We start from the raw sequence: 16,143 nt of genomic DNA, 5'->3' as shown, positions 1-16,143 counted from the left end.
TTGAGAAGAAAATTCATTCATAATGAAAGATTATAATGTGATAGAACAGAATTTTGCCCACACTAGACTTCAAACTGAACATCTATACTGACACACTGTTAGAGCCAAGGAGACCCCCAACTCTAAGCAAAGCAAAGACTGACTAATTAACAAGACAATGGGCAACTTTATTACCCTCTCATTTTACAAATCGTCAACTACAAACTTCAAAAGACTTAACTTCATCTAAAATACTGCCTTCTGACTCAAATCTTCACTCTCGTCATGCAAAGCATTGATAACAATTCAAGCATCACCCTCAATCTCCACTTTCGGAAATCTGACATGAAGAGCAAAGCATAGTCCATGAAGTAATGCTAAGGCTTCAATAGATCTAGGGGAAAGAGTCCCAACTAAGAATGAGCAAACGGGGGATTCCCCCGCCCCCGCCTCAAGTTTCCCCCGCTTCCCCATTCCCCATCTGGGGATATTTTCAAATGGGGGATTCCCTGCCCCGCCCCCGCCCCTGCATTTGCCATTTTCTCTATATGAACTTTTTTGTTTTTATATTTTGAAATTTTCTATTTTCTATTTTTAAGATAGAAAATAGAAAATTTCAAAATAGCATAAGATCACAAATGATCGGTCAATGCAATTCCGTCAAGCACCTAATGACATACGATCTCAACTTAGCATACAATTGACAAATCACATTATACAACGATCCAACGGTCAAATCCTAACAGATCGCCCTTAGGATCATCTTTACCAATTTATACGTTGATCCAACGGTTGGATCCTCACAGATCGCCCTTAGGATCATCATCTCAAAATTATACGAAGATCCAACGGTTGGATCTTCCTGGATCGCCTTTAGAATCATCCTCACAAAATTATACGACGATCTAACGGCCGAATCCTCACGAATAGCCTAGAGGATCATCTTTACCAATTTATATGATAATCCAACGGTCAGATCCTCGCGAATCATTTTTACCTAATCTTCTTATACCCTTAGTTAAGGATATTGTATAAAAAACATCTATGTAACCGCAATTATACGACCAATCATATATCACATTTATTATTTTAACCCCCCAAACTTGCATTTTATTAGGAACCCTTTTAATTTATACGATGATCCAACGGTCGGATCCTCACGGATCGCCCTTAGGATCATCCTCTCAAAATTATATGAAGATCCAACGGTTGGATCGTCCCGGATCGCCTTTAGAATATCCCTCACAAATTTATACGATGATCCAACGATCGGATCCATGTATAGGTTTTTTGTTTTTTTTTTTAGAATAAGAAAAATTATAAAAATGCCCTGGTTGAAAAAAAAAAAAAAAATTGGGGAACCCACATGGGTAATGGGAAACCTCGCCCCCACCCCTGCCCCCGCACCTGTGATGGAGGAACCCCGCCCCCGCCCCCTCCCCCGCTTGACAAATGTGGGGAAAACCCGCAGGTACCCCGCCCCCGCCCCGTTTGCCCATTCATAGTCCCAACATGGGGTTTTGACATAGCTCCTTTCAAATTCCTTGCTCATCTCTAAAAACAACTCCCAATCCACATATTCCTTTCTTAATATCACAGGCCCCATCAAATTCAGCTTTAGACATCCCACAGTAAGAGGATTCGAAGGGACCACAGCTTCTCATCTTACACGCATAGCACTAGTAGCAAGCCTCATAGAAGCAGTACGCTGTGCATTAGGTAGAGCCATAGATGGTGCTTGCATTGCCTGCGCAGTAGATGCCCTTGGAAATTGATAATTATCAATATAAAAGAAGAAAAAAATTTAGAGGGGGTTGATGATAAAATAATTGTAAACACTATTTTTGGACTTTTTTTTTTTTTTGATTCTGGACGACAATGTAACTCCCCACCCTACCTCATCCCTGATGTCAGTGAGATTTGAACCCGTGACCTCCACAGTGTTAGTTAGGCTAGCTAACCAACATGTCACGGCTCACCGACCACTATTTCTGGACTTAGCCACCTATTTGATATATTTGAATTTGAGAAAATATTTCAAATAGTACCCGAACTTAGGCCGACTTTTAACTTCAGTACCCAACTATGCAAAACTATCACTTTGGTATCCCAAGTTTGAAGTCCGACCCAAGAACGGTACACGCCGTCCATGACGGCGTTAACTAGCTAACCATGTGGCATATTTTGAGGGGTAATTCGGTTCAACTCTTTTTATTTATTTTTAATTTAATTAAAAAAAGGGCTAAATACTGTTTAGTCCTTGAACTTTTGCTGAAAAATCATTTCAGTCCCTCGCCTTTTAATTTGACACGTTTACTCCTTATTCTTTCAGTTTTACAGCCAATAGGTCCATTCCGTTACACTCCGTTAAATTGTGCCGTTAACTTCCTATTTTAAGGATAAAATTACTATCATAGCCCTGACTTTCTCTTTCTTTAATTTTTTAATTGTTTTTATTCTTCTCTTTAATTTTTTTAATTATTTTTATTCTTCTCTTTAATTTTTTAATTGTTTTATTCTTCTCTTTAATTTTTTAATTGTTTTTATTCTTCTCTTTTATTTTTCTTCTCTTTTAAGGATAAAAATTAGTATTATAGTCCCTCCATTGTTTCTTCTGTTATGACTAATTTTATTGGGTGTTTGGGTGAGCCGGAGAAGAAATTAATTTGTTGCTTGTCGCCAATAAAATTAGTCATAACTTTTAATACGACTTTATTAATTTTTAAAACTATTTTTATTCTTTTGATTCGCATCAATAAAATTACTAATTTTTTTGTTGTTGTTTTTATTCTTCTCTTTTATTGGTGCCAATCAAAAGACAAAAATTAAAGAGAAGAATAAAAATAATTGAAAAATCTGTAATTTTATTGGTGCTAATCAGAAGAAAACATAAAAGAGAAGAATATAAACAATTAAAAAAATTAATAAAAGTCGTATTAAAAGTTATGACTAATTTTATTGGCCTCAAGCAGCAAATTAATTTATTCTGCAGCTCACCCAAACACCCCATAAAATTAGTCATAATAGAAGAAACAAGGAGTAAACGTGTCAAATTAAAGAGAATAAAAAAAAAATTAAAAAAATTAAAGAGAAGAATAAAAATAATTTAAAAAAATAGTAATTTTATTGGTATGAATCAGAAGGGAAAAAAAGAGAAGAATAAAAACAATTAAAAAAATAAAGAAAGAAAAAATTAAAGAGAAGAATAAAAACAATTAAAAAAAATAGTAATTTTATTGGTATGAATCAGAAGGACAAAAAAAAGAGAAGAATAAAAACAATTAAAAAATAAAAGAAAGAAAAAATAAAAGAGAAGAATAAAAACAATTAAAAAAATTAAAGAGAAGACTAAAAACAATTAAAAAAATTAAAGAAAGAGAAAGTCAGGGCTATGATAGTAATTTTATCTTTAAAATAGGAAGTTAATGGCACAATTTAACGGAATGGACCTATTGGGTGTAAAACTTAAAAAACAAGGAGTAAACGCGTCAAATTAAAAGGCGAGGGACTGAAGTGTTTTTTCAGCAAAATTAAGGGATTGAACAATATTTAGCCCTTAATAAAAATTATGAGACCAATTTTTTAGTCTCACCAACAACACATGTCCCTACGCGAGAGAGAGAGAGAGAGAGAGAGAGAGAGAGAGAGAGAGAGAGAGAGAGAGAGAGAGAGAGAGAGAGAGAGAGAGAGAGAGAGAGAGAGATCGGTGCTCTCTGACCCGGACACCAGCCGCGACCCGAGAAAGAAACCAGACTGGAGGGATGACGTCCGTCCACCCACGACGGCGTACAGTCACCATTCCCTTCGTCTCTGCGTCGCCTACGTCCCTGTGCCTTTGGATCACTCATGCATTGAACGGAGAAGGAGCAACGACGACTGGAAGCTCCAAGACTTCTCCGACGAGCTCTGCAATTCCCGGCTATTCCGACCACCATTTTAGCTACATGTGGTATGAAATCTCATCTTCTCGTCATGCCCAACAAGCCTGTGCATTAGTTTTTGAATTTGATCAGGCTTTAATGACTTGGTTTCTGGGTTTGGTCTCGGGCAGCAGTGTTCTTGGACACCGGCGACATTTCCGGCTGTTCTCGACTCATTCCTGCCTAGTTTCTGGTTCGACTGCTTCTCTGGAAGAGGCCTGGCCCTGCGTGGGAATTAACTCCTAAGATTTCTATGTTGTGGTCATTGAGGCTTGAATACCAGTTCATCATCGAGTTATCCACTAAGTTTCCAACAGCCCCACAGAGCAAAAATGGTGGCCCTGAGAAAGAGAACCCGAGCCCGAAAGCCACAGATGGCACCATCTGTTTTGCCTCAGACCCATTCTTCTCTTCCTAGTTAATGGAATGCTTGCTTGATTGGTTTTGAGAGCTCTTGTATGTTCGAGTGCTTTGGAATTTTCCAATCACAAGCTGACAAAACTCAGATGAAGGAGACGAGGAGAAGAAGAAGGGATCTGCTAAAGAGAAGGTTCATTAACAAAATGACCAAAATACCCCTCTAAATTTAGCAAGTGGATTGTTAGTTAACACTGTCATGGACGGTGTGTACCGTTCTTGGGTCGGGCTTCAAACTTGGGGTACCAAAGTGATAGTTTTGCATTGTCGGGTACTGAAGTTAGGAGTCTGCCTAAATTCGGGTACTGTTTGAAATATTTTCTCTTTGAATTTTGAAAAAAAAAAAATGAAATGCTAACTTTGTTTAAAGTATATATCACTTAATTTGGCATTAACTGAAAGGGAAAATGGTCCGTACGGTACCCCGCCTTTTCCTCCTTATAACTTTTGGTACCTGACAAAAAAAAAACATCAATACGGTACCTGGGGTTCTTTGCCCGACCGAAGATTGGTACATTTGGCCGTTAGCTCCGTTATGGAACTTGTCATCTGACAATTTTTAAGGGTATTTTCGCCATTTTATGTCTTCATCCTCCGTAATCCCAGCCATGTCCCCAATGTTAATAGATTGATGGTAGTGATCATCTTAACCTCTGCACCCGGGTCGCACCAAATCACTCCCCCCCCCCTCCTCCACCACCACCGCCGCCGCCGCCGTCATTAGATCACCTACGACCACCACCACCCCCGCACACTCCCTCTCTTTCTCTTCCATAAGCTTCTCCCGGAGTCAATGATCATTCAAAGTGAAAAAAAGCAGACAGAAAGGAAGGAAGACAAAGACCCAGATCGTTCAAAGTGTCATGTTGAATGAAAATCCCTCAAACAATAACAAAACCCACAAGATACAATTTCACTTTTTGCAACCAAAAAACCAGTTTCTTGAATCAAAATCCCTCAATTCTTGCATAACCTTGATCAAGACTTGTGTTTTTTCAACAAAATATAGGAACCATTTCTTCATTACTGTTGCTGCAGAACAAAGGATGATTAAGACAGCAAAAGAAGAAGAATCAAGCTTGAATCCCGACACACAGGACCAAAGCTCTCTCTTTTTCTCCATTTCGTTTCTCTATTCATTTTGATTTAGATTGGATGACAAGTGTTTTGCAGCTGTAGAAAACCACAGCGGAAGCCATTCCAACACCAACATCGACGAAAACGATGCCGCCGAGTACTACCAGCCAATCTCCGCCGTTGATTCCGAAGACGATGGTGAGGATCAGCATCTCCATTACCGCCATTGCCCTCTACCTCACCATCTTCGTCCTCCTCCACCTCCTCCTCGCCCTCCTCCGCTGCCCGGGTCGACCCGTCCCTCTCGGATCTATCCCTGCCCTCCGCTCCCTCCTCATGACCCTCCTCTCCTTCACCATCTTCGTCGGCATCAACTTCTTCCGCTGGTTCTTGCGGCGCTCCAAAACCCATGAAATTGATGGTGAGATTGAAATAGATTGGGATAGAGAAATGAGAGGGGAATCAAGGAAAACAAGATCGGAGGAAATTGAAAAGAGTGATGGATTTGGAAGGGAAAAAAATTGAAACTGAAACGTTGGGTTTCTGTTTGTATTTACTTGCTTTATTTTCATAGAGCTTCTGGTAGTGCAACTGAAGAAGAAGAAGAAGAAGAAGACGGGGATAGAGAGAGGGGGGAGACAGAGAGAGAGAAGAAAAAATGTTAAGAGAAAAAAATAATAATTAAGATATGAATGGACAAAAGTGCCCTTCTAAGATTGCCAGCTGGTAAGCTCCGTAACGGGGGTAACGGCCAAATGTACCAATCTTCGGTCGGGCAAAGAACCTCAGGTACTGTATTGATGTTTTTTTTTTGTCAGGTACCAAAAGTTATAAGGAGGAAAAGGCGGGGTACCGTACAGACCATTTTCCCTAACTGAAAAATCAATGACATCGCTAAAGTTCATTGAGAGTAGTTTCTAAAATTTGATGGGGCGGAAAAAGAGATAACAAATTAGCAATACCATGTGCGCACTTCTTTTTATGTAATTTTCATCATGTGTAGACACATATATGCTTTTATTACTACAATCTAAAAAAGGGAAAATTTGTAAAGAAGAATAAATGAAAATCTCTAAAGGTAAAAAGAGAGTCTGTAAAAGGGAAAGGGAAAAAGTCACAAAGAGTATCCCAACTTAAACTCATTCTATACTGTGGTACCTCATCTTCTAAATAAATCACTTTGGTACCTGAACTTGCTACTTCTATATAACATTCATACACGCCGTTACTAACACCGTTAACTCAAGTACCACATGACTTTTTCTATGGGTGTTTTCCGTCCTTTCACATTTTCCCTCTAAAAATCTCATAGCTTTCACTAAATCAACTAGTTCCCTCCAAAAGTTAATAATAGTCAATTTTAGTCGATCAGTTTGTTTGCTTGGCAAATTAAATTACCTGCTTCTAGCCATTTTGATATGTAGGAGTTATCTACAGGAACTAAGCTTTGGCACCATGCATCATTTTAAAGGTGGCACCATGCATCATGATATCAACAAGGAGTTAAACTATGAATATCTGAACAAAACACTAACATGGAGAATAAACAATAAAGGAGATAAAACCCGGACAAAACCCTAAAAGAGATTTTCGCATACCTTCTTGTCTTATTGGATCCCCATCAAGTCTAAAGTATCTCCAATAATTGGCCATAGTTGGTCAATTCTACCTCTGAGATTCTCAATCAAATTCTACCTTCTACCTTTTCATTCTGAGTTACAGTAAAAGCACAAGAAGTCAAGAACGACTGATGATTCCTAGCCTTTGAATCGCTGACTAATAGATAAGAGTAGGGGAAAATGTGAAAGGACGAAAAACACCCATAGAAAAAGTCATGTGGTACTTGAGTTAACGGTGTTAGTAACGGCGTGTATGAATGTTATATAGAAACAGCAAGTTCATGTACCAAAGTGATTTATTTAAAAGATGGGGTACTAAAGTGTAGAATGAGTTTAAATTTCGGTACTCTTTGTGACTTTTTCCCAAAGGGAAAAAGAGAGAACAAAATCTGAGTTCTTTGACTACTTATCATGTTTCTTTGCTCTAGTATTTAAGCTCAAATCCACTTTCTCAAAATTTCAACATACTGAACCGTTCATGTTTTCTCTGCTTAGTATTTGAGCTCAGTCTACTCTCAAAATTCCAAAGAGTAAATCTCTAGAAACACAATGAAGATTGAGTTGTTGTGGGTTGTACTCTTCACTATCTTAACCATTGGAGAAGGAAGAAGTACTAGCAATGCCTGCGATTCCAATGACCTGAAAGGCCTAACCATTTTCAAGTCTAGAATTCATGTCGACACTTCAGACCGGCTAGGATAGTTGGTCCAATGAAACCAGTTGTTGCAAGTGGAAAGGCATTTCTTGTGACAATAGAATTGGCAGAGTCACAGAGATCAATCTACCAGGGTTAATTACAACAGAGGATGCTCCTATCCAAGCCGAAATGAAAGGTTTGCTATCTCCTTCAATAACACTCCTATCCTCTCTAGAGGTCATAGATCTTGGAGAGCTCGCTGGTCTTTCTGGAACAATCCCAACATCCATAGGGTTTCATCTCCCAAATCTCCGAAAGCTTGTTCTCTATGGCAATAGGCTTTGTGGATCAATACCAGAAAGCATTGGTAAGCTGTCAAACCTTGAAGAACTCGTACTGCATGAGAATAGGTTTTCTAGGTTTTCTGGAACCTTAGGAATCTAAATAGGCTACTTCTTCAGTCAAACCAATTTGTGGGTAGTATACCTGATTCATTTTCAAATTTGACAAATTTGGTTCATCTTGATCTTTCTAGCAATTCTCTAACTGGTCACATACCACAGAGAATTGGTCAGCTTCAGGTCTTGAAAGAGCTTGATCTTTCAAGCAATCTTTTGGTTGTGGAAATTCCACCTTCAATGGCTAATTTAACTGCCATTTCAGTTATATCCTTGGACACCAATCATCTTGAGGGACCAATCCCATTTCCATCAAGCTTTGCCCAGATGTCTTCTCTTAAGATTTTAAGGCTTCAATCCAATCATCTTACTGGAAAAATACCCTCCACCTTTGGAGAATTGGTCTCTCTCCAAAGACTTTCCCTAGCAGATAACAAGCTTGAGGGAGCAATTCCCTCTAGTTTGGGGAATTTATCGGCTTTGAGTGAGCTATACCTCAGTGGCAACCGATTCTCTGGCCAAATACCAAAATCAATAGGTCAACTCTCTCAGCTTATATTGTTGAACGTCTCTCATAATCTGATTCAAGGACCACTGCCTTCAGAGATGTCTTCCCTTCGAAATATTGAAACACTTGATCTGTCGTTCAACCGTTTAAGCCTCTCCTCCATACCAAAATGTGTTGCGGAATTGCCTTCTATTTCCAGGATTTACATGGCAGGATGTGGAATCCAAGGGGGTTCCAGAGTTCTTACACAAAACTCCAATACAAGAACTCGACTTATCTGACAACAATCTTACCGGAAGTATTCCAACTTGGCTCGGAAACCTTTCTCGGCTCTACATATTGAACCTGTCCAAAAACTCACTTGTTTCAAAGATCCCTGACTCGATTACTAACTTGGATCAGTTGGTTGTGATTGATCTCCATGCAAACAAGCTAGCAGGCTCCATAAGTCAAGTTTTCCAGATAAAACAGACATTTCCATTTGAATCATTACTGACGTATGTTGATCTATCTGATAACAGTTTCTCAAGTGGAATCGAGCAAATTGGTGTAAGACCACAACATGGCATTAAGTTTCTCAATTTATCAAGCAACATGTTGCAAGGGAAATTACCAACATCCATACAGAGATTGGAGTCGCTTGAAAGTATGGATTTGAGTACCAACAAGTTAGGTTTCAACTTGCCGGAGGGCTTGGGAAATTTGAGCAAGTTAAAGACGCTCAACTTGCAGAAAAACCGCTTTAACGGCAGCATTCCAAATGGATTTTTGAAGTTGAGAAAACTGAAGAAATTAGATTTATCAGACAATCTTCTGGTGGGAAAAATCCCAGGAGGCAAACTGAGCGACTTTCCGAAGAGTTCTTACTCCAAAAACAAAGGCTTGTGTGGAAAGCCTCTGAAGCCCTGTAAGCACACATGAACGCGTTCGTGTGTTTGGAGACACAAGCTCCAAACATGCCTTTTGATCATAAGATGCTTGAAATTGTCATAGTACTTTTTCAAACTAGTCTCCAGGACAAGTAATAGCAGTTCATTCAAATCAAAATATCTCGTTTTAGCTATTTTTTAAGTAGGTATTGCTTGGTAATTGTGCACCTATTTCTTAATTAGGAAATTGGGAGCTATATCTATGTTAATTATTTACCTCCTGCTTGCTTAGACAACCTTGGCGTCCTTTAATCATATGAAGGAATGTTGCCTTAATCCGTTGCAGAATATGAGAGATTCTATAACTACACACAAGATTGTTCTCTTGAATTTTTGCTTTATTAATGAAATTTTAGATTTACACTGTTCCACAACTTACAGGGTCAAAGGGGATCTTGGGTCAACCCCAGTTGATTGTAGTTCATGTAGTCAATTCCATTCAACCGTATACAACATAAGATCTGCTCTGGCAACTCTTCGGGTTTGTTCCCCTGTTTGGAAAGGCAGATATAAGGTATAGATTAACCATCTTTCAAAAGCCAGCATGAAAAACAGAATAGGAATCATAGGACAAACCTGAATTGTGAGGCCGACATCCAAGATGCAGATCTTCAGTCTATCTAGGAATGTTTCAAACCCTTTCCTAGATATATAACTAAATCTGTGCATATCCAAGTCAATCTCAAGGTAGTTTTCTCCCTGAAAATTTTCATTATGGTTAGCAAAACAAACATATATATATATATATATATATATATATGTAGAGTATATGCTGGACTTTAAATAAAATATAAGCCATAAAGTATAATAAGCTGGACTTTATCATACAACACAAGAAAAGAAAAACTGTTATCGTACAAATGAAGATGCACCACTACAATGTTGCATGCAAAGCCACAACTGGAAAGGTTTGGTCTACATAGTGGTCATTCAAAGCTACTATATATACAACTACAAGGTATGCAGATTAAAAGATGACAAATGCTTCGTGATGATTTCAAGTTGTCTTCATTACCATAAGACAAAACCCATTACTCCAAAGAATACATTAGAGGTGGGGTCAAATTTAAGCAATATCACAAACTTACCAAGTAGAACTCATGCTGAGGTCGCGAAAGAACAGGTTTTTCATTGTAAGCCTGCATAAGCTTCCGCTCTGCTGTATTTAAATGAAGATCTTCCACATTAACAACACGTCCCAATATTTTCAACCTTTCTCGAAAGGGTGCAATTGTATCCACAGGAAAACCTTTAACCTTTTCAACTTCATCATCAATTAATTTCTGTTAAAAGAAACAAGGGTATGAGTTAAAAAGTATATCATGCCCTGTTCTGGGACGACTGTCTAGTAGCATGATTGATAGAAATAATATTTACTGAAACAGTTCCGAAGATAATAAGACTGAAGGCAAGTTGCTAATGGCGCTCCATCTTACTCTGATACTTTCTTGAAAGTGAGGTGGAAGTTCTTTTGAGTATGACTCATTAAGCTTAAAGTACAAAACAAAATTCATTCCTTCTCCATCAGTCTCACCCTGAAAAATTGCAGCGGGATACAATGGTACCTGTAGAATCCATAAAGAGACAGCATCAGAATATCTAAATTAGTTTTACACATTCTATAAGTATAGCCATTTGAATCTCATTTAACTAACCAGAAGGTATCTTGAAAACCATTTTCGGCTAACTTAAAGATGGGCAACTATAGACAGAGTGAAAGTCACAGGAAAGGGAGACAACAATTACCTGTACATTTACAACAAGAATAGCAGGCAGATTTCCAGAAGAACTAGCAGCAGGGAGTTTCACAAACCGAGCTATATGATTTACTTTTCGCTGAGATAAAAATACGTCAAGACCAAATGGATAATATGCAGCATAGTTCGCAGCAAATTCCTTCTTCTTGTCCCTGCAATAAAGAATATCATCAATTTACAAGCTCAATAATGTGGAAGAGAAACTGCTCGGTCAACAAGAGATCCACAGGCGAATCTCAGATTTTGAATAACTTTGAATTTTCCTATTTAATGGATAACATTAATGATCATTAGCATGTGATTATTTGATCAATGCAAATATGTACATGTTTGAGTGCATAAACCAATCGAACAGTTTTGCCAGAAGCTTACCTAAGATAGTTCACTCCCCGAATTTTGAAAGTACGTGGCTCAATTTGTGACCAAGAATCGAACATGTTCTTTTCTATAGGGCAAAAAGGAACTTGGGAACCTGCTATTGGTCTTTCTAGAATCATCTTTGATGAAACTGGAATAATACATAAAAAGAATAAGTTAAGAGATTACAATAGGATATGCTTGTACTATCAGTACAACCACTGAGAACCAAACTTATGACCATGTTTGCTCAATCTACAACAGATACGAAAGGACTTAAAAAGAGGCTAGAAAATATTCCACAGATCAATGTTGATCAACCAAGCATGAAGAGAACATCAACATTCATCAGATGTGGTCAGATTATGTGACAGTAAAATCTTAATGTCGAAAGGGCCAAAACTGAGACTCCCATCATACTAGAGATTACAACACAAAGCATATAAGCACTGAGCAGCATAAAATTATACTTCTGGATGAAAACCACGACTGGGACAGAATACTAAAGAAATGCATCGGCATGATAATCATGATGAAAACAGTATGGATCCCATATGTGTTTGCCCATTGCATATAATGGATTAGAACAGATCTAAAGATAGTTCGGTACTTACATAAACTTGCATTGGCAGGTTCTTTCCATTTGAAGGGAAGTTTTATGGCAGCCCTTTTCCTTGCACTTGGTGGACTATAACTTAGTGAGCGTCTCTTTCCATCCGAGGATTCAGTTGAAACAAGACAAGGCAGACAGTTGATTGGAAGAATCCCACAATTATCCAACATACCTTCCTCCTTGGAAGAGCTTTCATCCACAGAGGAGGAGATTTCATCGAGGAATACAGGTTGATTCGCTTCGGTTGTTGAATGACCATGACATTTAGCTTGGGAATCACCGTCATTAAATACTTGTCTGTCGTCCTTTTGCACAACCACCGTGACAGAGTTTGCAGAATTTTCTGGTGATACATCCCCTGCTTTATGCATCTGCTCCACTGTAGGGCCATGGACATCGCTAATAATATAGTCCCCATAATTGGCATCTTTTGCAGATGAAGTACTTGATACAGAAGCATGTTCAAAACCATTTAGAGATGAAATCTCTGCAAATATTAAGGGTTTAGAAATTTAAACAAACAACATCAGTTAATCAGAACAAAACGAAAAAGAAAAGGAAAAAACATGACTGAAAATAGACATCTGTAAAGTTTTACCATCATGAACACTTAGGTAATCTTCATCACAGTCAGATTCCAATATTGCAACCGGATCAAACCATGCTTCTTCAGTACTTTCTGTGGATGCATAACAGTTATAACAGTTACAAGAGGCAATGGCATAAAGAAGTTTACGGTAACATGTTATTTGAGAAATAGAATGCTTGAAAAGAAAATTCCACCGGAGCCTGCCTAGTTTGTCAGAGTAAATGAGTTCCCACATGTCATTTGTAATAAAAGACGAAAAACATAGGTTTGGTAGCAAAGCTGAAATATTGAAATGTTACTTTTAAGAAACTATGCGAGCTGATCATCGGGAGAATCCCAGAGCTGACATTACGTAATTTCAACAGAGCTGCAGAAAGACATTCTATAGAGTAACGCATTTCAGCATATAGAAACATTAATTAGCCGGAGATATACATTCTCGAGGGAAAAGGAATGAACCACAGAGATTCCAACATGTTGTCCTATCAATCGAGTCATCACCAGTAATGTAGGCATTGCAGTAAGAAGTGACGAATTTCAAAGCCAAATTATTCTAGTTGTCTATCAACTAAACTAAACCCGAACACATATTTCAAATGGCTCCCAAATCGAAGTTTCTTCAACTATTTAGTCATTAAAAAGAACTGAAAAGGACTTGTACCAACACAGAAGCAGAAACAGAGCTAAATGATCAATTGCCTGTTGGTCAACTGTTAAATCTCAACTAATGACGTTCTCTCAGCTTCCATCAATCACATTCTTTCAATTACTCATAAAAATACTAAAAACCAACCACCAAACAATGAACCAAAACAAATTCATCCTGTTGAGATATTTTCAGCAACACAGAGAGAGGAAAAAGAATAAAATAAACCTTGAAAAGTGCGGCTGTTGGTGGTGGTGGAGCGATCAGGTGCGGCAGACCTACCATACTTTCCCGGTGATACGTCCGACACCGGAGCTTTCCTGGCCGGAGATGAGTTGAGCCTTTTTCGACTCTTCTTCCTCTTATTCTTGGACCTCAGCCTCCCTCCCACGCACCGGTCCGGGGTGGACACACACGCTCCCATACCACCTCTCTTTCCGGCCGCTCAGAGATCACCCGCCACCATCTCCGCCACAAATTACAAGACAAAGACGATGAGGAAAGAAAAAGAGAGAGAGAAAGAGAGAGAGCTGAAGAAGAAGAAGAAGATATTAGCCTACCGTTTGGTTTGGTTTTTCCGAAAGCAAAAGGCTATAGAGCTTTAATTTGACTACACCAACAAAAACAAAAACCAAAAAAAATAAAAAGAAAAAAACAGAGCAAAGGGAAACACGCGGTGACGGCAGTTATTGCTGTGGCAGCCAAAGCCCAAGAGCCGAAGCAAAGAAGGCATCTTTTTATAATAGCGGCCATTGAGGGTGGAACAGTAGGGAGGAGGAGGAGGGAGGGACCCAGTTACGGAAATGGGTGACACGTGGCGCGTTGTTGTTTTCGCTTTAGGTGGACGTGTGGGTTGTTTCACTGAATTTTGACGTTGGCGTTTAGCTTACGTTAATTGCAGACTCTCATGTAGAAAGTTAATGGTGGGTGTAGGTGTAGCACGTACTGTGTTGCGAAGCCAGTCCAGAAGGGTCACTGTCTCAGAAGCTGCGGAACAGTTTCGGCGATTCCTATGAGGACGTCGGCTACTTCTTCTTATTTGGGTAAAAACTTAAAAAATGAGAAAAATGGTAAAGGAAAAAAAAAAAAAATGAAGCAGAATAAATCAGAGGCAAAGAAACAAAAAGAAGAACAACTTTCTGGTGATGGCAGATGGAGCGGAAAATCATTTTTGTGAGATCTCGACTGTTTGTCCACTCATTCTCACCTACCAAAATTGATTACGTTTCCATATTATTAATTTAAAAAAATCTCAGAAAAATCTTTGCTTTAACCATCTTTTGTTTATAGGGGAATATCAAGTATTTCATGTTTATAATAATTTAAGGAAGCAATTAATCGGAGCAGAAGAGGAAGGGAAAATGACATAATCAATTAGTATTTTGGACTGTCATTGGTAGTTTGTTAAATCAAATATCAGTTGAGGCATCAAGTTAAGACCGGAGCTCATTTTCTATTCATTGTTTCAACCTCGCAAGGTCAGCTTCTCCCATAATAAAGATAGATTTTCAATCAAATTGCAGTAATTGCTATTTAAAACAAATAATAGCATATTAATTAGTGTTTTACTAATGATATGTAACCTATCATCAGCTGAAACATATTTGCCCAATCACTATGTGACTTCTATTTATAGCTTTGATATTAATTTCTTTTACATGGGAACTCATTCATTGAATTCTACATTCTTAATTTGTTAAAAGAGATATTTTCAAAAAAAGAAAAAAAGAAATTTGTTAAAAGAGAAATTGAGAGAAAAATTGCTACCCTTTCTCATGACTGAAATATAGGCCACACACTATTTGTACCCAGAAAAATATAGGACGCACTTTAAATGTTTGATGTGAAATGAGCCTTGTAAGTGGTGTACATGACTTGGCAGGGACCCATTCATTTTGCTCAGAGAGAGAGAGAGAGAGCTGTAAACTTGCAATTTATTGAATACGAACACCAACACGTAAACTTCCAAGAGGAAATGGTTCAGATGATAGATAGCAACAGCTCACATCAATAATCTATTTAACATCCTGTTCAAAATGGGGCCTTTGAGGGCTTCTCTCTTTGGGCATTCGTGCAACCTTATTTTACCCAATGACATTGCTGGCTTGCTGCCACGTAATATTTCAATTACTACACCTCCAAAATGAGTTGACTGTATGACTACTCGATCTTTAATTTTTACTGCAGACGGGATATCAGTTTTTAACACGACATGGTAACATGACTCAAACACGAGACATCAAATATACATACTCGAGCTGATAATTATATGATATCAATGCCAAAATGACACGACTTTGCTGCTATTGTCACATACAATTACAGCCCTCTATAAGAGTCAACAACCAACCCGAAAACCAGCCCAAAACGAAAACTACTGCAAGCAATTGCAATATATTGAAGTTTAACTCAAAGAGGAAGCAAAGGCACTTCTTCTCTATGTGGATGTGGGAGTTTCTTTTATTAGAATCGTTATCCGAGTCTGAATCCAGACCTGAAAGTGAGTGAATTAAACTATTAGACGTCTCTACTTTTGGGGTTGATAGAGGGAGACATCTTTAATGACTTGTTCCACGGTTTATGGCACACATGGTGTGCCGTCTGTAATTCTGGATTCCACATTTGATTGTTTAATCCCTCGACTGTTCTTTCCTTCAACCTTTGGCAGACCAATCTACCCCCTGATCATACCTAGAG

The 16,143-nt window shown here is 38.4% G+C and overlaps 1 protein-coding gene and 1 pseudogene across 1 annotated transcript; one reads left to right on the top strand and one right to left on the bottom strand.

Annotated features, from left to right (window-relative positions):
* The first annotated feature begins 7,561 nt into the window (after positions 1–7,561).
* LOC112197471 lies at positions 7,562–9,575 on the top strand (annotated as a pseudogene).
* Positions 9,576–9,801: 226 nt separating this feature from the next.
* On the bottom strand, positions 9,802–14,167 carry LOC112197472. Its single transcript, XM_024338164.2, has 9 exons — positions 13,675–14,167; positions 12,810–12,890; positions 12,213–12,698; positions 11,614–11,749; positions 11,231–11,393; positions 10,921–11,049; positions 10,573–10,767; positions 10,061–10,183; positions 9,802–9,975 (listed from the first exon to the last, which is right to left on the bottom strand). The coding sequence occupies exons 1-9, from the start codon at positions 13,868–13,870 to the stop codon at positions 9,868–9,870; spliced, it is 1,617 nt and encodes a 538-aa protein (XP_024193932.1). The 5' UTR covers positions 13,871–14,167; the 3' UTR covers positions 9,802–9,867.
* Positions 14,168–16,143: the final 1,976 nt, after the last annotated feature.

Source organism: Rosa chinensis, chromosome 4 (genome assembly GCF_002994745.2).
Source record: "Rosa chinensis cultivar Old Blush chromosome 4, RchiOBHm-V2, whole genome shotgun sequence".
NCBI classification, from domain to species: domain Eukaryota; kingdom Viridiplantae; phylum Streptophyta; class Magnoliopsida; order Rosales; family Rosaceae; genus Rosa; species Rosa chinensis.
The sequence above is the reverse complement of the archived record's forward strand: the minus strand, read 5'-3'. Positions and strand labels throughout refer to the sequence as shown.